Source organism: Rhamphochromis sp. 'chilingali', assembly GCF_963969265.1.
Source record: "Rhamphochromis sp. 'chilingali' genome assembly, chromosome: 18".
Lineage (NCBI taxonomy): Eukaryota > Metazoa > Chordata > Actinopteri > Cichliformes > Cichlidae > Rhamphochromis > Rhamphochromis sp. 'chilingali'.
The window spans coordinates 18,513,244-18,538,639 of record NC_137945.1 but is presented as its reverse complement, the minus strand read 5'-3'; the positions used below and the strand labels follow the sequence as shown (position 1 = coordinate 18,538,639).

Below are 25,396 nucleotides of genomic sequence, written 5' to 3'. Positions count from 1 at the left end.
AGCACATTTACAATAAAATACTGGAAACAGTTCATTTAAATGCATCTGCTAATTTGTCAAATCCAGTGCCTATAAACACATGACCCTGTGTTTGGAGCAATCCAAATATTTTGGTGCACATGTCTGGGTGCTGAGGGTTGAGCGATACACTCGTATACTCACTGCTCATAATATATCATAATGAGTCTGCAACAAAGAAAACAGTCACCATTGTTGAAAAGTGCAGAGCTGATTCTTGTGAACCACCTGCTGGATTTTAAACAAAGGAATACCGAGATGTCAGGACCAATCGTTTGAACAACCTGTGATCACAACCAGCACCAGAAAGGGGTTTATTTGGTCAGTGGGCTGAATCACATTTGGCTTCAAATATTGCCCTTGTATATAGAAGTCCTTAAGAAAAAAAAATCAATGTATCTGAACGCATTCCACCACATATGTACAAAGTAGCAGTGTTATGTGTATTTTGGAACAAACAGAAGTTTACTGAGCATGCCCCACTTCCTGATGACTTTTCTGTGTAGTATCATGAAGTTGGCTTCTTGGGTCTGCAAGGCTGCATTTGGACCCTTCCCATAAGACTCACTGGCATGAGTAGGTTTTTGACAAAACACTGCCCTCTAGTGGTAAATATGCATGCTTATAGGGCCAGAGTACTGCAGTTTTGTTGCAGAATCAGGGTTAATGATACCATCTTCTATTTAATAAATAATATGTATAATCTGTCATGCTTTTGTTTGGAAAGCAGTCTTTTTACTCTTCCTTTGTTAGTGTTTCCTGTAATCAAATGAAAATTTAAATTTTAATACGGCACAAAAATCTTGTAGGTCACTCACTTTGCTAAATTATAGCAGAATGTATGCATTCAGAGCTCCCAAGAGAACCCATCTGCACTCTGAAACAAAAATGATGATGTCATTATGGTTGCCATTCAAAAGAGCAGCATTTTCCAGACTTGTACACTAGTCCTCACTTAAGTCTTTTGACATCTTTGCTCACATGTGGCTTTAACACGTGTGAGGAATGTCTTTGACAGCTACACTACCCAGCTCCGTGCAACAAAGGCCAGACTTTGTTGAAAGGTCTAGCATGTGTCTGTTTTATGTGGGGGCTGAGCTCACGTGAGGAGGAGTTTAAATCAAAGGGGAGCATATGTTAAATGTCAGCGTTGGCCTGGAGGTTGCGACTGGGCAAACAGATTACTGTAGATGTTGACTTGCATCCAGGTTCTGGGAAATGCGAGTGGTTTCTAGCTGTTTTCTCTTTGAATAAACCTGTAGGATATACGATAGCTTATTAAGCGATGGTGTGCCGTGAATTTTTAATGGCACTCCTAATTATATTTGAATGACAGGGAACACTAGAGGTTGTTTGGGAGCAGTTTAATTTTAGACAGATGTTGAAAAGGATGGTCTGCATATTGACTGTAACAGTACTCATTCGACCATCGTTACGCGGTGAATCTATCAAACACGGAAGCATCATTTATACAGAAAAACATATGCAGATGTGAAGGCTGGGGATACAGTGAAAATGTAGGTCAGCTTCCTATGTAGATTTGAAAAAGTTGCTCACAGAGATTTTAATTTATTTTATTTTCCTAACATGCAAATATTGCCATTAATTAAACAGCAAATGAAAAGCACACGTTAAGCAAAACTGATCCTTAATTTAAAAAAATACACACAATGATGCCTTTATTCAGCGCTTGTGCACATCTTAGTTCATTAATATATATCAAGTATGCCTTTTGTGCAGGATTTATAAATATGTTGCTTTCAGATAGTAATTGCTTTCATCACTTTAGCTACAGTATGAAAGTCTACTCGTATTTCCTAATATTTGCGTCACTGCTGTGTTATGATTGGATGGTCCAGATTCTTCCGAAGAGGGATGGCGCATTCATGTGCAGCCACATGTGCTGTAAAAACAATCTGCCTATTAAAATGGCCTTTTTGATGCAAGACCCAATCATATTTCCATTATTATCTGTTTCAGACCAACTACTTTAGCATTTGTATATGTTGGCATACTTTTCATACTGCCTACCAAATCGTTGCTGGTGAATATGCACAGTGCTATCCAGATGCATACTCATCAGATGTGGCACCTTTGATTAATGGCAAAACATGCGAAAGCACTGGCTGGACTTTCTAATCAATCCTTTGGTGCGTGATGCAGCAGTGTGTTTTGTGCAACCAGCATCCCAAAAAAACAATTTCGGGCAACATATGTTTATTAATTGCTCGTATGCTGGGTGTTATAGCGTTAGACACTTTGAGTTTGTTTAAACCCCTCTTTGGTCTCAAACCAATTCAGTTTCCCTCAGCTGAAGGCAGTCAGCCTCTTCTTCATGTAAAGAAAAGCGAGGTATGTGGCTCCTCCTAGAACGCCTATCAACAAAGTGGTACCAACAATAGCCGGTGCATTCTTCCTGGCCACGCGAAAGGCCACAGGAAGGACAGCAGAGATCAGGATGTTGTTGACGTGGCCCAGTACTCTCCTGAAGGCTGGGCGCTCCACCACACGTTCATAGTATGTTTCCACGTTCACGCGGTTACCGTTGCCCCAGTAGCGACGAGAGAGGCCGAGAAACTTCAGCCGGTGTAAGGTGACTGCCAGGGAGACGTCAGCCAAGCTGAAGAAGTCACCGCACAACCAGGGCTGGCTGCCTTCTTCTGCAAGTGGAAGAGGAAGGAGAAGATAAGAATATACAAGAAGATAAGAAATACAAGAAGATAAGAAAAGCATCCTACATGTTATTTAAAAAGCTACAGCTCTCAAATTTTGACTGATTAATACAGTATCTGCTATGTGACAAACAGCTGTGGCTACCTGGTGTTTCTTCCACCCTTCTCTGTAGCTCTGTCTCAACCTGATCCATCACACTTTCCAGTTCATCAAGAAGCTTCTTCAGGTACTTCATGTTGTCATGGTCAAATAACTTGGACTACAGAAAATATAAACACATAGCGTATATTTACTTCAAGTGGACGTACAGAAAGTGACTAAAATGATCAGATAGGCCGCTACAACACAGAATGATTGTAATGTCTTCATTTTGGTACAACTCCAAGTCCAAAACAGCTGGGATGCTGTAAACGTTAAATAAAAACAGAATAAATTAGAACTGTAACTATCGTTGACTAAATATTTTATTCATAACAGAATATATAAAACATAGTAAATATTTAAACTGAGACATTTTACTATTTTATGAAAAATATTAACTAATTTAAAATTTGACGCCAGCAACGGATCTCAAAAAAGTTGTGACAGGGGCAAGAAAAGACTAACTAATCAGGTTAACTGGCAGAGGGTCAATAACATGACTGGCTATAAAAGTAATGTGTCATTATTATCATCATTTACAGTGAATAACATCATCAAAATATTCAGAGAATCAGGAAAAAAGCTTTAAATCAATTTTATGATGCCTGCGATCTTCAGGTCCTCCGGCAGCACTGCATTAAGAACTGGGGGATTCTGTCATGGAAAGAGAAATCACTGTGTTCATTGTGACATTCCCAAATGCATATTAAAGCTCTATTATGAAAAGAAGAAGCCATATGTGAACATAATCCAGAAATACCGCCATCTTCTTTGAGGCAAAGTGGAAAACTGTTATTTGGTCAGATGAATGAAAATGTGAAGTTCTTTTTGGCAAACACAGACACCGTGTCCTTCAGACTAAAGAGGTGAGAGACCTCCTGGATTGTGATCAGCGCTCGGTTCAAAAGTTTGCATCTATGATGGCATGGGGGTGCATAATGGCAGCTTTGCATGTGGAAAAGCACCAACATTGCTGAAAGACATATATAGCTTTAAAGCAACATATGATCCCATCCAGATAATATTTTTTCAGGGATGGCCTTGCAAACTTCAGCAAGACAACATTAAACCAAATACTGTGTCTATTACAAAAGCATGGCTTTGTAGTAGAAGAGTCTGGGTGCTGAATTGGCCTGCCTGCAGTCCAGATCTTTCCGTGATTAGATATATTTGATGTATAGTGAAATGAAAAATGTGATGAAGAAGATCTAGGATTGCTGAGAAGCTATAATCCTCTGTAGGACAAAAATGGGACAACATTCCTCGCCTAAAGGTCCAGCAGCTGTGCATATCAATTCCCAGACATTTACATACTGTTATTAAAAAGAGTGGATGACACACACAGTTTTCTGTTTACGTGTTGCTGCGATCAAATTCAAAATTGGCCAGTATTCTTCTTTTTCATTTTTAACAATTGCTATGTTTTTTGTGTTCTGATGAAAATATGGGTTTATAAAATTTGCAAAACATTTCATTCTGTTTTTACTTATATTTTACACAGTGTCACTGCATTTTTTGAAATGTTATTTTTTTTGGTCTATCTAGTTTTTTGGTTTATCTGTTTTGTTTTGGGTTTATTTGTTTTTTTGTTCTAACTGAAACTTATGCTACTGCGGAAGTTAGCTACATCTGCCTAGTGATTAAATAAACATGATTAGCAAGGAGGTTGGTTCCTCAAAAATGAAAGGCCTCTGCTGCAGATAATACTGCATGTGTGGGGAAAAAAGTACGTTTTTACATTTTACATTTACATTTCACATATTTACATTAGGAGTCTACTAACAGCAGTATTGCTAAAGCTAGCTAGCTAGCTACCACTTCTTTAGCTTATTAGTTAGCTTCTGTTTACTTTATGGTTGACTACATTTGATGTGCACTATTTTGTTTGTCTGAATTCTTTAACTTATATTTCAGAATCCGAATACTTTATTAACCCCTAAGAAAATTATGTGGTTACAGTTGCTCCAAAACAATAAGAACCGTGACAGGCTAAACTAAATTAAATAACACAATATATTACCAAATTACAAAATATAAGAAATGGCTCTAATATATATGAATAGCTCAATTATAAATATCCAGATTTATTTGATATGTGTTTTATAAAGTTTTATTAAAAATTGCAAAATGGAACAAAAATAAAGTTGTACACTTCTTGCAATGCAAGACCAGATGGCATAATGACACTCACTAAATTACAGAGGATTAGTAGGTGTCTGAAATCTCACTACTCAGTGTACTTCTGAGTGACTCTTACATAATTTGTAGTAAATTACTTAACAAAAATATGCTGTGGACAGTGTGTCTCTATAGCCAAGGCTCATTTGGACACTTGATAAAGACATTTGGCTCTCTGGTAATTAGAGTAACTTACTTTCAGGCGCTTTTGTTTTGCTATATAAGCGTCTTTGAGCTCTGGGTTCTGCTCTGCCAGTTTCATCAGCTCTGACTGTGTGCTTCCGATCTGTGCTGTCACCACAAAAAATAGTAATAAGAAAAATATTAGACATGATGAGGCACAAAATTAATCCCACTATTACAGAGTTTTACAGTGAAATAAGAAATGCCAGTATCAACATGTGCGAATGAGAGGTTTTAATCTAAATCATAAAAAAGGTTACATTGCACATCAATGTAAAGTTATAAAATATATATTTTTAGCTTTTATCTGATTTTAAGTACAATGATTCAGAAGGCAGAAATTGATTTAGGATAACTAAGGGTATAGTGTACAGTCTCTTTGATATTCAGTTGAAAATTGTACAGCTATGAGGCTCAGATCGTCTTACTTCGTACACATGTGGCAGCATATGCTGGTATATGGGAGTCCACAGTGATTTCAGGGTGGAGTAGGCAGCCATGGGTGTAGGCATCCATGGGTAGTGAGTCCAGCAGCTCTCTGTAGTGCTGCACTCTTAGGTAGTAGGTACTGCCCTCTTCTGGGACCAGCCTCGGAGTGCCCTCTGGAGGCAAACAAGTCATGGAAAAGGATCAAATTTTGGAATTTAATATTTTTGTTTCTTATGGGGGGTTTTTATGGGTTTATACACTACTGACTTAGGTTAGGGAGAAGACATGATGACAGCAAAGCCTTTATGTTCACTTTCTTCCCTGAGGATTTAAAAACATTTGGGTATCTCCTTAAATGACTTCATGCTTACCAGATGTCCTTTCCTTCTAAGGTGATATGATGCAGACCCTTAGCTATTATGGATCAGTGCACACCAAGGGAAAATAAAAATTTAGAAAAAAAACAATGAAATTATTGAAAAATCAACAAATGTGTGATACAAGGAAATGCATAAAAGCAGACAGAAAATACAATGAAATGAACCCTTTTAAGGTTCTAAGAAGCTGAAGCTTGATATAATATTTTAGTTTTGGTGTCATAAATGAGAGCTTTGGGCTGCAGCTCCTCTAGGGACCAGCAGCTACATATGCATCAATCTCACCATCATTGAAGTTCTGCTCCAGGTAGTCCATGATCTGCGTTGGGTCACAGATGATATTGTCGTTGTGAACTAAGACTGGAACCTCACCACCCGGATTCAGACGCATGAACCACGGCTCATTGTGCTCGCTGAGAGGAAGGCTCACGTCGTACTCTTCACAGTGCAAACTTTTCTCTGCTATGGCGAGACGCACCTGGAAAACAACAACTTATTGTGACTGGGACTGTGGAGGAAGCTTGTTTTTATTTCCCTGCCAATAAAATCTTGCTCTCTTTTCTCCTCCCACAATTTTCAAATAAATCATTGGCTTCTCTTTTATCCAGTCAGCACCTGCCTTTAATTAAAAATTACAGATGCATTTTTACAGCAAAAGTGCATGAATAGTTAGGTGGGTGGATTGAGAGGAAGCTGAACCTCCTTATGATTCTGTTAAGAAGTAATGGAAATGAGAAGTGAAAATAAGCTTGTCTGAAAACCTGCTGTATTTCTGAGAAACACCCTGAAGGACGGAAAACTCATGTCTATACACTGAAATGTGCTGCTGAGCTGCTGTTACACGTGACAGAGCTGAAAGGCAGTCAAGCTACTAACTGTTTTAATGATTTAAAAAAAAACAAAGAGGAACGGGTTTATACAAAGCCTAAACCATCTACAGCAGCAGGGCTGTTTTTGCAGTCCTACAGTGTCATAATTAACCCCGTTATGGGGAGCTGTCCACTAAACTGTGGTGCTGAAAGACTAATGACGCTCACCTTCTGAGAGTTGAACGACTGCGTCCAGTGATACAGCGTCAGTTTGGATTCGCGCTGTTTTGCGACTGTGCCGCACTCCTGATGAACATCTTGCTCTAAGTCCGGGTTTATAAGAGCTGCTTTCTCATCTTGAGATTCAGAGCTGTTTTCGGACGCCATTTTATCCGTTACTGTTGTAGGAGGGGGCGTCGCGGTCGACAAAGTACTCCCCCCTCTGGCTCGGAGTGTAACCCGAAATTATTGTTTTATGTATTTATTTTAAATTAAAAGATAAAAGTAATTATTTTTTAATTACATTCTCGCATTTTCCTTCTTTTTGTATACCTGCGCTCTCTTGCACCCTTACCCCCCTCCCTGCTAGTTCACGTTCTTGCTCCTTGTTGTTGAGACTAGCATAGTTGAAATATTTTACTAAGGGTTTCTTTTAATTAATAGAAAAAAACTACAACTATGGTGCCAAATTTAAAATCCCAAGTATAATAATTAACAAAGTCAGACAACAAATAACACCCTTTAAAGTGCACAGTTCAATCCTTTACTACGTCACAGGCCACCCTTCCTCATCTGAGGCAGTGCAATGAATACGCTGGTACAGCAGAGGTCGCTGTTATCTAACACTGTGGCTGCTACTGGTGCACTCGAGTCTGAATATTATCAGCCTGATACAAAAACTGATGTGTGTTTTTTGTTTTGTTTTTAAGTCAGTGCTATAATATAAACCGATACTGGTTCTTACTCATTAAACGCAGGTAAATTAAACTGGTTTCTTTCATGTTCTACATAATACATTGAACCATTTTTATTAGAATTGATTTTTTAATACTTATGAAATCAGGAGTTGTTGCCTGAAATGCATGCCCAGCGTATGATTGATCTTTTTTAAAATAATATAATAAGTATAATAATATTAATATTTAATTTAGAAAATCAAAGTATATGGCTACTTAATCCAGGATGCGTATCGAATACAAGAGAAAAGTGATGGGTGTGTTAAAGAATGACTGTCTAAAACAGCATCAGACCATCGCCTCACAAAATAGGCCATATAATAATATTATGTAATATGGGTGAGGATTGAATCATATGTGACCGAGCTTATATTTTTGTAATGGGGGCATTATGGGAAGTGATAATTGAGGAATTTAGTCTGTGTAAAGCGAGGCGGGTCTTTCAAATGTAAAGTTTGGCAGTGGCGCGTTATTTTCATCATCATCATCATCAACTTTATTTATAAAGCACTTTAAAACAACCACAGCTGACACAAAGTGCTGTACATTGGAACTGTAAAATAAAATTACATGAGATATAAATAAAAAACAAATAAAAGAAGAGTGAAATCATTAATTAAATAACTACTGCATTAAAAAAGAAACTAAGTCTCACTGAGGTTAAAAGCCAAGGAATAAAAGTGGGTTTTAAGACGTGATTTAAAAGTGGACAGTGAAGGGGCCTCTCTAACATGCATGGGCAAATTATTCCATAATTTTGGAGCCACAATAGAGAAGGCCCTGTCCCCTCTGAGCTTCCTCCTGGATCTCGGTACCTCCAGGAGCAGCTGGTCAGCTGACCTGAGAGACCGACAGGGTATGTGGGGATGAAGAAGCTCAGAGAGGTAAGGCGGGGCAAGACTGTGTAGGCATTTAAAAACAAACATAAGAATTTTAAAATTAACTCTAAAAGACACAGGCAGCCAGTGCAGAGAGGCCAGCACAGGGGTTATATGCTCTCTTTTTCGAGTTCCTGTTAGGAGTCGTGCAGCCGCATTTTGAACCAGCTGCAGACGTGAGAGCAATGACTGACTGACCCCCACATAAAGTGAGTTACAGTAGTCCAGGCGGGAAGAAATAAAAGCATGGATCACTGTTTCAAGGTGCTGCCTCGAAAGAAAAGATTTTAGTCTTGCCAGTCGCCTTAAATGATAAAAACTGGACTTCACCACTGCTCTGATTTGGTTGTCCAATTTAAAATCACTGTCCAACTTAAAACCAAGGTCAGTAACAACAGATTTAAAATAGACTTCCAGGGATCCTAAAACAACAGAGGAGGACTCACAGGGACCACTGGGTCCAAACACCAACACTTCTGTTTTCTTTTTATTAAAATTTTGGCGAAGTTGAGGCGTTCGGGCGCTTTGCGGAGGGGGGAGAGGAGGAGAGTGGGAGGTCCCTGTGGCGTGACGTTGCGATTGGCCCAGCGCCTTTCTTCAACAGGGGCTCGGTACATCTCTCTCTCTCTCCCTCCTTTGATCAGTGGGTGAGAGGGGGGAGACGAGCAACACACAGCGGAGAGTCCAGCGTGCGCCTCCGGTAAATGACGCCCACCATTCATACCTTTACACTTACCGTTACGCATGCCTTTTGTATTACATGTCAGTGTCTGGAAGCGCCAGTCCACCATCCTCACCTTCCTATTTTTTGCTCTTGTAGTCATCATCTTGTTGGCTCATCCTTTCATCACACCACCGGTCCTGGATCCTCCAGCCCAGGTCCTGGAGAATCCTGAGTCTGCAGCAGCGCACCATCTGCTTTATTTCCAGTCTATATCTGAATGACGGGCGGAAGGTTTGACTTCGACGATGGTGGCACATACTGCGGGGGGTGGGAGGATGGCAAAGCCCACGGACATGGGATCTGCACCGGACCCAAGGGCCAAGGCGAGTACGCCGGGTCCTGGTCGCACGGCTTTGAAATAGTTGGCGTGTACACCTGGCCCAGCGGGAATACCTACAAGGGTTACTGGTCCCAGGGGAAGCGCCATGGGCTGGGTGTGGAGAATAAAGGAAAGTGGATCTATCGAGGAGAGTGGAGTCATGGTTTTAAGGGTCGGTACGGCGTCCGGCAAAGCCACAACACACCTGCTAGATACGACGGGACCTGGAGCAACGGTCTACAGGATGGATATGGGATCGAAACCTATGGAGATGGCGGTAAGGCACCAGGTTTTAATAGATATGGCACATCGCTTGTTTAGCGTGCATGTCGCTTTAACGGCGGTGAGTGGTAATGTGTTATGTAGCTCGTGTGTAGGATGCTCAGACTCAAACTGAGGAAGGCTCACTGTAACACACCAGCGCGTGAATCTCCATCTGATATGAGCTGAGTATAAACTGAGATTGCGCACTGCGCATCGTGGTCAGTCACCTCGTCGTTTACCCAGCATAACTGACTCTTTACCCCGGTGGTAACGTTAACTTTTCGAATACCGTTTAAGATCACGGTTCCTATTTTATTCCAAGGGACATCTCTTTTGGCAACTACCGGTTGCTCCTCATATGACAGTGGGAGGAGAGTGACTGCTCCTCACTGGAAACATGCCTCCCGGAGAAGGAGTTTGGAAAGCAAATCAGTCCATTTAAAGTCAATTAAAGACTCAAACTCAAATCACTTGCTTCACTGTCATTTTCTCCCTTTGAACCTTAACTATAAAAACACATGTCCTGAAGGGTGCACATGCTCCCGTTTTAAATGAAGTGTAATGTGTATAAAGCACGAGAAGGTGCTCATTTTTGGTAGCATTTAAAGTTATTCTTCATGTGTCTAGACTAAAGAACTCACACATCTGTAGTGGAAAGAGCTAAGTCCCACACAGGACTTGTACTTGCTGAAAATGAGAGGTCAGTCATCTCACTAATCATTGGTGTGTTCACAGATTGTGTTTATGTAAGGACCTGTGTCTGATGAGGGAGACAAGATCGCAGGAAGCCTAAAAAACAAGCGCTTGCCTGTTGTTCAGGCCTCTCCTGTTATAAAACAAGCAAGTCTTTGGGTGATTTGTGAGCATCATCCTCCCCTAATGGAGGCCTTATGGTGCAGAATAAATGCCTCACATATGATGTTACAGAGGGCTGGGCTTTGGGAATCAGCTGATCCTAGAGGATCTACAGAACATCTGGCTGTCTGACTCCGCAACATCCTGATAACTTGATCTGCAGGGTCACCAAATTGAACTGCAGCACAGAGCCAGCCTGTTAATCTCACCCTGTTTATCCATCTAAATTCCTCCCCTGACTAGTATATCATTTTCTGTTAGAATCTGACTGTTATGGCTTATTTCATTGCATTGGTGAATGAGATTCAGGCACTGGATTAACAAGCCTTTCTTATTATTAGGCTTAGGATTGTAATATGACACTTTGAAGAAGCAACAGTAGGGTAGGCCGACAACCTGCTCATTGGGCTCAGCAGCACCAAATGGGATTAATGAAGTATTCTCCTCATTATGTGACTCATAGCAATTCCCTGTCGTCACAGACAAACGGATGGTGGTGAATGTGCCTACTGTCAGTGGGGGAGTTAGTAGCTGCCTGAAAATAGGCCCCTGGCTAAGTGATTCACATTCATCCCAAGCGATCTTTAGTATCTGTACCTTAATCAAATCTCTGTGATTGGGTTAGCTATGCTCACAGTCCCATATCTGAGTGGAAGGAGAAAAAACATTTCATTAGCTGACATACTCCTGCACCAACAAAGCAAGGCTTCAAGGTCTTGTTGCTGATATAGAAAGTTACTGGTCAACAACACGCAGGTTGTGCATGAGGAGCACAGAGGAGCTTTCTTCTGACCATGAGTAGCCTATTAAAAATTTTTTACCCTGCTTTGGCTTTAAAGTTGTTGTAAAACGAAATGAGCTTTTCAGGCATGTATATAATCACAGATTATCATCGGTTTTATTGCAAGCAATAGAAAATGGACATAACCAGCTTGTTGTCACCCCACTGGTTTGTGGAGGTTATCATCTAATGTTAGTGTTAGTTAGCCAGCTTGGTTAGCAAATTAAATATAGGCAAACTGAAGTATTAGCTGAAAACACATTGCGCATGGGGCAAACTTTGAAGATGACAACACAATGCTCTAATCAAATTTAGGGATATTTATAGTAAATGCATGTCGTTGCTATACTTGTGCCCTATTGACCAGTCACAACTTACCAATGACAAGGTCACCTCAGCTTAAAGCATTATCTTATAGTTAATATTAGTTTACAAAGTCATGAAGAATTATAGGCTCGAAGTAGCGATTGAGTCTAAGTGTTTACTCATTGATCTATACCTTCCTCTTACTCAGGAACTTATCAAGGCCAATGGATGGGTGGTATGCGACACGGCTATGGTGTGCGTCAGAGTGTTCCCTATGGCATGGCCACTGTCATCCGTTCTCCACTCCGTACGTCTATGGCCTCCCTGCGCTCTGAGCAGAGCAATGGTGCAGTGCTCCAGGACCTCTCCTCCCCAGCAGACACTCCAACGGGCAGCCGCGGTGGCTTCGTCCTCAACTTCCACTCGGACAGCGAAGTTGTCACCGGCAAGAAGAAGGGCCTGTTCCGCCGCGGCTCGCTCTTTGGCAGCCTGCGACAGTTGCGCAAGTCTGACTCTCGGACCTCAATCTCCAGCAAGCGCAGCTCTGCAAGAAGTGACGCCACCATGAGCCGCATCAGTTCAAGCGATGCCAACTCTACCATATCCATCGGTGATGGCGAGCTGCCAGATGAGGACCTACCTCAGGAGGACCATGTGGACGCCACCACAACTGAGACGTACATGGGCGAGTGGAAGAATGACAAGCGCAATGGATTTGGTGTATCAGAGAGATCCAACGGGATGAAATATGAAGGAGAATGGCTTAACAATAAGCGCCATGGTTACGGGTGCACGGTTTTCCCAGACGGCACCAAAGAAGAAGGGAAGTACAAAAATAATGTGCTGGTGCGTGGAATAAGAAAGCAGTTGATTCCTCTTAAGAACCCCAAAACCAAAGAGAAGGTAGATCGGGCTGTGGAGGGGGCACAGAGGGCTGCAGCCATTGCGAGGAGTAAAGTGGAAATAGCAGCATCCAGGTACTGTGTTTATGTGTGGGTGGATGTTCATTCATGCTCCTGCATGTACCTGTGGGTGTATACTGTGTAAATACAAAAAAAAAGCCCACACAGGATGAAAATCCTCAGGCATTTATTTTCACCACTGAGGAGTCACAGCAGTGTCCTGTTTGACAAATATCTCCTGGTCTGATTGAAGGTTCAGTCTTGTATAAGTGAAGTCCCATGACAACAGCTCCGACCTTTATGCAACATCAACAGTCGAGGCTTTTGTGTTGCCAGTGTGATCATCCCTGGAAAAGGTTCTGTTTCTATTCTCTGCCCGTGTCTTTCATTCCTAGGGAGAGGGGTCAGGCATCTTGCACGCGTGTCTTTGTGTGTGTGTGTATTTGCGTTGTAGCCGAGTGTCTGTGAGTTCATGTGCGTGAGCTTTATAGCCATACCTGCTCCTATGCCAAGCTCATCTTGTGCGCCCAGTACCAATACCTGCTCCCACTGCCAAGCATTGCTCTGATGTGGCATCTGCTCTTTAACAGGTGGATGAGATGTGACCTTTTCATTTAAAGCCTCCCTCCTACTGGGACACAGTTCAGGGTATGCGGCATCGCTTTGACATCCTCTGGTTTCATTGCATCAGGGAATTATTAGACTGAAGACTGAGGGGATGTGTACAAGCTGTGAAAAGGTCTCTCTGCAATCAACCATGTTTTGATTTCTCCCTCCCCCACTCTTCCCCACCACTGAACCCCTTTTCAAGTCGTGTGCATGAATTTGCATCCCTGAAAACACATCAACAAGCATTTTAAAAACTTAAAAGCACATGTGTGTTTCTTAGTTCACAGCATAATGAACCATCATTTGACTTTTACCTTGATGTACCAGTCAGTTCAGTTGTGAGGGTTTTTTCCTGCTGGGCACAGGTTCACAATTTTGCAGATTTTATGTTTTAGGTGATTAAATAAGTTTAAAATGCCCATGTTTTATAAATACGCTAACTACAAAGTAGCAGTAGAGGGTGTGGGGAATGTAATTTTTATTTGGATATAAAGTAAAATATTAGATAACCTATTACTCCTGTTTATCCATGAACATTTCCATTGGATTTCATGGGCTAGAACCCCTCCACAGGGATTGCTTTCCAGTTTAAAACACCTGTTGGCATTGGGCTAATAAGCATTTTTTTAACTTACTAATCTATTAAAAATAATTTCACCTGAAGGTTGCCTGACTCCCACAGCGTGTGTTGAGGTTTACTCGTGTTTGGCTTTTTGTTTCTATCTCCCCTCCCTCTTCTTTGTCTTGCCTCCTACACCAACGAGACTCTTTTGCTTTTACCGGGTCGTTTCCACAGCTACTGCTGTGCTCCAGCGTCTACCAGATTGGTGTTCAAAGCTACTGACCAGAGAAAACAAAAGCACTGTACTCATCTCGTTTTGGTTGCAGAATCAGATCTTCCTTCTTATTTCATTAACGTGAGCTTATTATGCTCATGAGCTTCACATTTTTATTCTTGGACTGAAACCTTTGTTAACTACCTTCAGTCATCTCTTAAATCATATAAGAATACATTATTTCTTTGACTTAACTAACATTAATAAACACACTCCCAGATTCCTTAATCCTGCTCAGTCTGGATTCCCAGCCACTTCCTCTGCGATACACAAATTCCTACATTTCTTTGTCTACAACATCAGTGGTATCAGATTGGACTTCAGCCCTGGAAATGATCTTTTTTCACCAAGCTAGTCATCCTGCTCAGTTTTCTGAGTTTCTGAGCTAGCCTCTCATTTCCTTGCTTCCATTCATTGCCTTCCAGTGAAATCCACAGGTGTTCATTTTAATATTTTAGAAATCATGCAAAAACCCATGCAATTCCTTTCCAGTGCTATAACAGAATTGCCAAGATGTTATTCCAGCCGTCGGTCTAATCAATCATCTAATCAAGCATTTTTTTTTAACTGTTCAACACTCCTATTTTAAAACCAGAAGCAGCCACACATTTGGCGTTGTAGCAGCAGCCTTCCTCAGCTCATCAGTGAACTAAATCAGTGGTTCATTTTGTGTGTCTAGTGAAAACTCATTTTTATAGCTGTGGCTATGGCTCACACTAGCGCTTGCATGAGCTGTGTAGTGGGATATCCATGCTTCGCTTTAATGTGTGTATTTTGAGAAAAAGCTCTTTGTAGCACTGTGTTTATTAGATCATTAATTATTGTTTTTACCTTTTACTGAGCCTTGTCTTACAAAAGGACTTCCTGATTGGCTATCCCTTACAAATAGAAGGTTTGAACTCCAGTTGCCTTTGGCTTTTGTGCGAGATGACCCCATCAGTGACATCCTCTCTCTGTGAAGACCAACATGACCTCCCATAAAAGTAGAGACTGACTAAACGACACAGGAACACGGCCACGATTAAAGCCCGACAATTAATCTGGATAAAGATAAATGTTTTTAACATGTTGGGCTGCTCTACAACTATGCAGTATTAAACTGTCACCATTCCTTGACGATTTACAAACATATTCATCATTTCAACATTTTGTGGACTAAATGAATAATCATCAAAAGCTTGTTTTTTAACCAGGAAAAAATTCAATTTTAAGGTTAAAGGTAGAGCATTGCTACTCAAATGTGAACCCAGTCTATGAGCAGCTATTGTTTTTTCCAATACAATAGATCATCTCCTGCGAGCAGGAAGGGAAGATGCTTTATTGTGCTGTTTTCAAGGATATAGAATGCAGAGTACATTAGTTGGATTGAACATACTTTATTTTGAAACTGTGGATATTTGTTAATATGGGACTTCCATCTATGTAAGTGACAGCCAATAAGACTGGGCTTAACCTACAGTGAAAAGATAAAAAAAAAAAGGGATAATGTTTTGATAAGAATGAGCCATCTGAGCTCCTGTCCTGTTGCGCATTAGAGCAACAATTTACACAAGGAAGCACATGACCTAATTCATAGCAATAAAGCAACAAGAGCAAAAGCATTCGAGCTTATGCAAAGCGTTTACGGCAGTCAACGAGGTCCCCTGAAGTAAGCGATCAAATTACTGGATGCCATGTGCCACTACTTCATGTGCAGCTGGAAATCTCAAAGCAGGTTCCTCTGTGGCCTGGTTGGCATCTGGATTTTTTTTTTCTCTTTCTTTTTAAAAGTGCAGTTGTGTTATAAAGAGCCAGAATGGCAGACTGTCACTGTTGCAAGCAGGTTATGTAAGTATCGTTATACAGTACAGTGCCGGGCAAAAGATGCACTCGTATCGATCCACTTCCAGTCACATGATTCTCTGTCTTTGAATGTGGAGTGTACCCAGCGGATCCACAGGGAATGGGGGGGAGATGGGCTCGTAGAGGATACAGGGAGTGAAATGGATGGAAACGAGAAAGCCGGGGATAGATGTTGATTGAATGAAATCAGAAGTGCAGCACATTTGCTGAGCAAGAGGTTTCTGAAGAGTCTGGAGTGGACAGAAATGAAGGGAGAGTATAATAAAAAGGGCATAGAGAGGACACACCGGCCTCTCCCCTGTGGATTACTGTACAGAAGAGCTATCCCATCAGCCTCTGGGGTGGAGCCAATGACCTCATGCTCGTGATCAGCCAGTCGATAGAGAGCTAGTGCGATGTGGTAGAGTGGAGTGGAGTTCTGTGTCTCTCATTCACAGTTGTCATTTGCCCTTATCTGTGTAAAGTGACCTTCTGTACACACACAGCTCTTTCAGTGTGTCCACGCATATATGTGTGTGTTTGTTTGAGTGGTGTGGTGTGGTTGTATCAGGCCTGTGAACTGAGATAAGTGACTCTATGTGCCACTGAAGAGTTTACCGAGTCATGATGCTTCTCCCATAAATTGTTTTTTTGTTACAGATCAGCAGTTTGGGAACTCAGCAGTTTGTCAGTATATCCACAGAGCAGTCCACCCTGATTACACATCCCTGGCTAAACTGTTACTCTGTAGGCTATCTAATAAAAGCAGAGATGTTAAATTGACCTTACAAAAGCTGCTAAGCACAGAAATTCAATAATGCTTGCATATTAGTTTAATTTGGCTTACTGCCTCTGTAATGCTAAGAATGAGAAATACGAGCAAAACCACAGTGCATTCATAGAGACCTACATTGTGTGTTATGTTCAATTGCACTGTTTGCTCTGCAGGCTCCAGTAAAAGGTTAACCAACACCTTATATGTACAGATGATATTTTTATGTCTGTTTTTTCCTTCACACTGGTGAGCAAAACACTCAGACTAACTGTTTTCCACATTACAGTTTCACTTCTGACAGGGTGTTTATAGTGTCCATAGTGCTCTCAAATGCATCTATAGTTTTTCATGAAATTTAATAGACATGAGTCTGGATTTGTACTGGATGTATGGGTGACCCAGCTCTGAGATTGCTGGCAGCAGATCTTTGGATGTATATATCTTTTCTTTCCATGGGTGCAGTCGATCATCAGAACCAATAATTTAGTGGATACTGTTGGATTCAATTCAATTCAATTTTACTTATATAGCGCAAAATCACAACAACAGTTTCCTCAAGGTCCTTTATATTTTAAGGTAATTAATCTACAGTAATACAAATAACACAGAGAAAACCTCAACGATCGTATGAGCCCTTATGAGCAAACGCTTTGGCGACATTGGGAAGGAAAAACTCATTTTTAACAGGAAGAAACCTCCAGTAGAACCAGGGTCAGGGAGGAGCAGACATCTGCTACTTTTGGTTTGGGTTGAGGGGAGGAAGATGGGACAAGGACACACTGTGGAGAGTCTGATTAACCCTTTAAGACCTACCATAGAACCAAGTTCGCCAGAGCTTATATTATATTTTTACATGCTGTGGAGCCATTTTTGGGAGCATTTCAAGTTGCTATACATCAATACAACCATTATAGCCCAAACTTTAATAATATGTCTGCATTAGGTGCATAGTAATTACATAAATTGCAAAAAAGTGCAATAAACTACAAAAAAATTGAAAATCGTTTTTGTTTTTTTAACATATATTTCTAGTTAGAGAAATTTAAGAGGCTTATCCCTCAAAACTGTAAATACAAAAAAGTTACACAAACTAGTTTCCCACCACAGGAAATTTATTTTGAGTGTCTTCATAGTTTTATTTTTGAAATACACCAATTTTTATATACTGCAGGAAAAACGAAAATAAATATTATAGTGCAAATTTGCAAAATAACAGCATATGCATCAAAATAAACTATTTCCAGCAGTGCAATATGAGTCTTAAGCATCCCAGAAACGACACAGAAAGTCATAAAGTCAAACATAACTTTTTAAAACACATAACAAGTAAAACACAAGCTCATAAGGCCCCGATCGTAAAAAACTACATTTCCGCAAAATGACGTCACTTCCGGTTTCGGGCAGGTCATGCGGTCATGTGATAGTTCGCGCTGATGGACATAGGAAGTGTTACAAACAGCTGATGGATCGGCGAAGCGTGTTTCTGGAATATCATGTTTTTGTTGCTGCAAGTGATTTTTATGCAGTTTTTGCAAAGCTATATGTGGAAGGAAACTGTGACCTAGGACAAGCTGATGGCATAAGATGTAAGTACAACTCCTCCAGTTTCATATGCAAAAAAAATTATTGCGCTAGCTTACTTGGTTGCAGAGCTACCGGGATTTAAAAATAGTTACGCAAAACAGAGCGTGCCCGCTCCGATCGGCTGTAAAGGGTTAATCTATTGTTATATACAGTGAAAAAGATGGATGTAGCCACCATGACATCACTCATTGCCTGCTTGTATATTTCTCCTGCTGGGAGAAGCTTGGATTTGCAGTGCGTTATGGGATGAGTAGTTCCTTCAGTAATTATGTCCTCACTCTTGTATCTTTGCCGTTTTCTTGGTCATGATCCACGCAGTGCCTAATGGGATTTTTAGAAGAAGTCTTTTTACAACCACAAGGTCAGTCCCCTGGTGGCCAAGAAATAGAATGCATCTGTATGGTAGTTCATTGGCTCCAATTTTCCTGGAAAGTGTGCCCAGCTTTGATACCATCTGAGATCATTATAGCTGTAGTCAGTAATAGTAATAGGACTTGGTATAATATAAAAACTAGCCATAATTACTATCATTGATTCAACATATTTAAAATGTTTCAGGATCATTGTATATAATACTCCGTGGATTATTTGACTGTGCGTGTTAAACTTGCTTAGTTTGTAAAGAGATGTGAGACAGAGATAATTGATTTGTTAAAGGTGCAGTATGTAGCATGTCTTACTCCAGTAGTTGCTATTGTTTCGCAATAAACAACCACCAGCTAGTCCGGATTCCAAGTAGCGGTTGGCGATACATCGAATATACTCGATGTATGGCGAGTTTTTCACGTACGATGGTTAAAATAGCTTTATCGTAACCACTGAGTATAAATTGCCATGGCAGTATTAAGCTGTCTGCACGTTATTGACTGTGAGTTTTTTTCCTCCCACATGCTGCAAATGCATCGTTAACCCCTCCCTTGCTCCCAACGGGAAAATTTTCTACCTGGCGCCCTGAGCTGGGCATGCGTGTTTATACCCCCAGATAGGAAAACATATGGTGCCAGCGGGAGTTTCAGATGAGCGAGGGAATGAGACTTTGGTTGAGATTTCACATGGATGATGTCGAACAAAACGCGCCAATTTGCGAAACATGTTGTAAATCTATTGCTGCAAAAGGTAGCAGTCGCACAAATTTATTCCACCAGCTGAAAAGGCATCCATTGCAAAATGGAAAAAAAATATTGAATGGTTGATTATACCAGTAGAGTATACCAGTAGTAATTTAGGCAATTTTAGGCCTCCAAAACCAAAATGACATTTGGTTTTGGAGGTTATTTGATCATATCGTGGCATAAATCGTGTATTGTTATATTCCTTCCTTTCCTCATATCGCTCAGCCCTAATTCTAAGTGATGCTACTTTTATTTTTTTGCCCTTTAGACTTCTATAATTTCTGCAGTACGTGGACAGAGTAATCTGCACAACCTTAAGAATCCTGGATGTTACACTTTCTCAATATTTTCTTCTACTTGGAGCCTATCCCAGCTGTCATAGCATGAAACACAGGATACACCCTGGACAGATCGCCACTCTGTTACAGGTTGGCGATCAACTCATAACCCATTCACACCTACAGCCGATTTAGAATCACCAATTAGGTTCCTAGTTGGAGGAAGACAGCTGCTTTTCTTTTTGAGTTTATCAGTTTAGTTCATCTTTTTTAGGCCTTACATATTCTACCTTTAAGCAAAGGAGTTGAAACTAGAGCATGCTATCGAGAATGACAGACTAAAATCACTGTACTACATATTTTTGATCAAATACATAGCAGATACAGTAGATATGCATGTGCACAGGTATCCATGTAACATCTCACCCTCTGTCCATGTATATCTCTCTCTCAAACACACACACACACACACACACACACACACACACACACACACACACACACACACACACACACACACACACACACACACACACTTCTGTCTATATGCATTCATACTGGGAGCCTAACTATCGCCCCACAGGAATGCCTCACATACATACTCCAGCTCACATAAACTGCTGGACAAACACATACAGTCAGAGTACATGCAGCGTGTGCTTCTCTGCTAGTGTGTCAGCAGCGAGCACTGCCTAAATAAGGCAAGGCATCAGTTGGCTTATCAGCACCAGCCAGGAATATATACCCGTCCCAACACTGATATAGCAGCCCGCCATCTCACTCACACTATCATTTCTTCCAAATGTGTGTGTGTGCATGTGTGAGAATGCTGTATGTGTGTCCATACCATATAAATGGGATTTCAAGTAACACGTGTCTGTTTGGGCATAGAGAGATCAGATAAGACGACCATCATTTTGCTAGAGAACAAAGAAAGCGCAATGTGTACGGTGCGTTTGTGCCCCGGCCTGTTTGTTTGTCACCTGCTGTGGGATGACCTCAGCCACTCACCACCTGCCCTTTTTGTAGTGAGTTATAGATCATCCGGTGTTTCAACAAGTGAACAAAATAATCCCAACAGTCAGTACATCATGTAAGATTTCATCTTGGCTGTCCCTCAATGCTGCTTCAAATAGTCGCAGTGGTAAAGTTAGGTTGCTTCTTCCCCCCCCCCCCCCCCCCCCTGTGTCTGCATTCGCATACATTTAATGGGGTACCGGTGCCACCCAGCTTCACACGCCTTTTAAAAAGCAAGTCAAATTTGGCTCTTTACGAAGTGACGGCGTGTACAGTAGCAACTGTAAGCATGTGAGGGGCTGCCAGCGATCCGAATCACGGGTCAGAGTAAAGCGAGCAGGATCATACATTATATTTATCCCACATTAAACCTCTCCCTCTCTTTTATTTATGGCAGTGCGATGGTGTGACGTAACACTGCATTTTTGTTTGGTTTTTTTGCTGACAGAATCAATGCTCGTGCACTCACACACATAAAATAACCTGCCACGTGTGCCTCAGGTTATCTGCATCGTTATCATTAATGACCGGAGTCATTTCCCAGCTAGAGCTATTAAAGCTCTATAAATAATGTCGCTGAGGCAACGGCACATATATCATGACTTAGTTGAGCAAGTTTCACATGACCCACGGACCAAATCAAATTATACTGTGTAATGCAATATTTGTCTGTACTTCAACACATTACCAATATATTAAGTCACAGTAAGCGCTTCTGAAAGATGCCGGTGGATGAAAAGCATGCGAGCAGTCGAAGCAGGGGCTGAGTTTTTGTTGGCCGGACAATGTGGTTGAAATCATTATCACAGTATTAGTAAGGATATTAATATAGTGGACAATAGAGCGCTCCAGCAATTTCATTTATCAAAGTCAGTTTACTTACTTACTCAAGCTGTAAAAAAACAGCTGTTTGATGTCTTATGTGGCTCGGAGAGCTGAAAAACAATCCTGTGGATGTCATCGGGGTTATGTTGAAGTGGAGTTTGAAAGTTGTGGGTATAAGAAAGAAAAGGAAAAAAGTCAAGAGTGAGAGTTGAAAGCTTCTTTTCTCTCTCTCTCTCTCTCTACTTCCTTCTTAATATTTTTCCTCCCTGGTGGGAAACAGTAGGAAGGCGAGAAAGAACGATTTTTGGCACAAAATCAGTCCGCAGCCTCCAAGAACAGGAGTTCGTACCGTTTCCTGGCACCGTGAAGATACATCTTAACAAGAGTAGGAGGAATATGTGTAAATTAGGACTGGGATAGACTAAATTTGCTGACTTACTGTAAGAAAGCTTTGTTCCACACATAGCAGAGGCTTGTTTTGCAGGATTGGGGTGTTGGGCTGTGTCCACAGCAGTGGCGATAGGATTGGGTTTCACCTACATGCCAGAAGTGTGTGACTGTGTCTTGTAATCTCTTGGAGAATGGCACATATTTCTGCAGCTTCTGGAGGAAGACTGAGATGAGTCAGCCAGCCAGGCAAAGAGGCAGGCAGAAGAAGGGAGTCATGTGGAGGCCGTGGCTGTTAGAGGTTAACTCATGTAGCTGTTCACCTGCGGTCATTAAATATTTAAAAGTACTCCCTGTACAGCTTATTTTTCCCATTCCTCTATTTCCTGTTTAGCTGCTCCTTAATTTAGTTTGTGATGAATGTCCTAGAATACTACATTTGCTTGGTTATTAACCAGCAGATAGATGGACTGCTTCTTCATTGTGGTGCATCATCTTGTCTAATTAATAGTGTATGTAATAGAAGTTAATGAGGGTTGGAATCAGTGGAGTAGGTCAGGTTTTGTATTACACACACAGAGAGAAGCAGTGTTTCTGAAAAGTGAGCAACTAAGACTTCAGAGAATGGCGCACTGTGTGTGTGCGTTAATTTAAATAAGCTTTCCTGGGAAATATGTAAATGGGATCGTATGTAAAAGCAGCATCAGTCAGCTGTGGTTTATAATTCTTTGCTAGATTTCAGGAAGGCATCCTGGAGAACTGCTGATTGAGTGTAAATTAATGTTCGTGCAACTGAGTTTAATGCACTGATTTACGGGTTAACATCACCAGCAGGGAATAAACTTAACAGCACCTCAAAATAGTATCCACAGCATGTGGACTGTGACAGTCTCTCCAGTGCATTAATAGACTTTTACTCCGAAAGTTCAATGCTTTTGCCATATTTAGCCTTGCAGTATGTACGATACAGACAGTTCTGACTGTCTCTATTGGATTTTACAGTCAGTGATATAAATCCCTGCACATACAATATTTCTTTTACTTTTTACATTAGAACACAAAACCAACAACAAAATGCAACGTTAAAAACCAGCACAAAGATACTTAAAGTGATCCTACTTTTGAAATGTGTACAGGCTACAATGCTACAGGGCTGACTGCTTATCCCTGCCTTGGTTACGAGTTGGAGATTAGGCTGTGGCTGCTGGGCTGGTGTCGGCATGCTTTCAGCTTTGTCATCACTCTGGGTTCTTCGCTAGGTTTGTGTTAGCACGCTGTCTGTGCAGATGCTTGCAAACAGCCAAAGTTTTGTTAGCAACGTAACAGTTGTTTCCGCCTTTGATGCACTTTACCATCATGTTCTAGTTTGGTTGTTTTTTTGTGCAATAAAAATAAAAGTAATGTCTATATCCCGGCTCCTGAAAAGTTTTAGTAGTTTTCCTCCTCTGCACATAAAGTGAAATCAGCTGATTGTACTTTAAGAGCTCAGGAAGAAAAAGGGATGCTTGATGATTTTTTTATTCTATCAGCCCGAGATGCAGGTACCTGAAGAATGATTGTAACACAAGCAATTACATACTTTGCTTAATAATTTTAGTATAACACATCACATGACCGTGTTGCTGAAAAATGTAATGTGATTACAAAACACGTCACTTTGGATCACCTTAAACCGAACCCTGAGTACGAGTGCAGCCACTGATATTCTTAACGGCTTATCCATCAAGGTCGTGTGGATGTTGGAGCCTATCCCAGCTGTGATAGAGTGAGAGGCAGGGGTACAAAAGGAACGGCTGTCATCCTATTACAGGTCCATTCTGGTCATTTTCTTCAACATTTGTATGGATTTTAAAATGACATTAAAATACATTAATCCAAAGTAAGATTTTCAAATGGGTTCAGTTGGCAGTCTAGTTTCATCTTTAAGGAGCTGGAACTAGAAAACAAAAGAATCAAACATCATTTATCAAAACTGCAAGTAATTCATCAGTAGTTTGCATTAAAATTCAAATTTCTGGGAACTCAACTCATTAAGTAACAAGTCAAAGTAATTTACATTACGTTAAAATCCTTAAAATTCAGTCCCCAATTACGTGGGTATGGCTGGTATGTTTACATGCCAGACACATTTTCACATGTATTTATATTTACCCTAAAGTCGCATAAAAAACAGGAATAAATGCTTTTAATGATAAAGAATGGCAGCAAAAAACATTTAACAATAATTGCAAATGCCTGTTTATCTGTGGCACCAAGAACACTACATCTGTCATTTAAGTTTGTCTGAAGCAAATCTCAAAATCTCTAAAAGCATCTTTTTGTTTTTGTACCTACAGCTAACACAGCCATGGGTCTTTAACCTCTGGATACTGATGTGCCCCACTAAATCTGTTCAGCCACTCTGATTGGCTAGCTAGGCTGCTTTCACTCCAGCTGTTCACGGATTGGATTATAGAATTATCACTCCTATTGCTGAGTAAGAGTGTTGCTTTTCCACACAGCATCTCTTCCTGAAGCATGCATCCACTGTTGTAATCACATGTAGACATGATGCTGTGTGTGTGACCATACCCATGATGCATTTCTTTTAGTAGAAGGGAGTCTATAAGGACATTTCATCTGTTTCATCGCACTCTGGGAGATGTCAACAAGTTAAAAATAAGTAGATACTGGGTATTTCATTTATTTGCAAATGTATGATGCATGTGTATCCCCTATATTAAATGACTATTAAATGATAAGATGATTTAAATTCTGTTAACTTCAATTCAATTCAGTTTTTATATATACCTCCAAATCACAACAGTTGGCTCGAGGTGCTGTATATTTTAAAGTACAAACTGCAAAGAAAACAAAGAACACCCCAACAATCATGTGACCTCTATGAGCAAGCGCTTTGGCGACAGTGGGAAGGAAAAACTCCCTTTTGACAGGAAGACACTTTCAGCAGAAGCAGTCTCGGGGAGGGGTGGCCATCTGCCAAGACCAGTTGGGAAACATTTAACAGGATTTTCACAGAACAGCGTTGCAAGGGTGGGGTTATCGGGGCATGTTTGTAAGACTGCTCCATATGAGATGAATCATATCAAATCAACCTAAACTATGGCTCCAAATCCCATTCAAGAAGTCAAAGATCTTTAATTTCATTGCGCAGCTGCAAGGAGAATAGTACATTTTGCCCTTGAAGGTAGCAGATTTAAATACTTCCTGTAGGGTGACATGCTGTGTGAATTATGTGAATTAGTAGAAGCGGAGAATGAATCACATTTTTTTTCTGTACCGTCAATATGATGATTTCAGGTCTACATTTAATGAAATGTCACTGATAATGACAGAAGTGGTTGTTTAATCATTGAGAT

General features: G+C 40.7%; 2 protein-coding genes across 2 annotated transcripts in view; one reads left to right on the top strand and one right to left on the bottom strand.

Annotated features, from left to right (window-relative positions):
* Positions 1-7,195, bottom strand: gdap1 (ganglioside induced differentiation associated protein 1; the record flags this gene model as incomplete). Its single annotated transcript, XM_080865140.1, has 6 exons — positions 1-2,678; positions 2,836-2,950; positions 5,207-5,301; positions 5,622-5,795; positions 6,285-6,477; positions 7,037-7,195. The coding sequence occupies 6 exons, from the start codon at positions 7,193-7,195 to the stop codon at positions 2,326-2,328; spliced, it is 1,089 nt and encodes a 362-aa protein (XP_080721266.1). The 3' UTR covers positions 1-2,325.
* Positions 7,196-8,277: 1,082 nt separating this feature from the next.
* jph1a (junctophilin 1a) overlaps positions 8,278-25,396 on the top strand; it is a 35,021-nt gene continuing 17,902 nt past the window's right edge. The window contains exons 1-3 of the mRNA XM_080865816.1: positions 8,278-9,342; positions 9,463-9,962; positions 12,100-12,868. Coding sequence (XP_080721942.1) covers positions 9,584-9,962; positions 12,100-12,868 — 1,148 coding nt within the window. The 5' untranslated portion in view covers positions 8,278-9,342; positions 9,463-9,583. The remainder of the gene's footprint in view (positions 9,343-9,462; positions 9,963-12,099; positions 12,869-25,396) is intronic.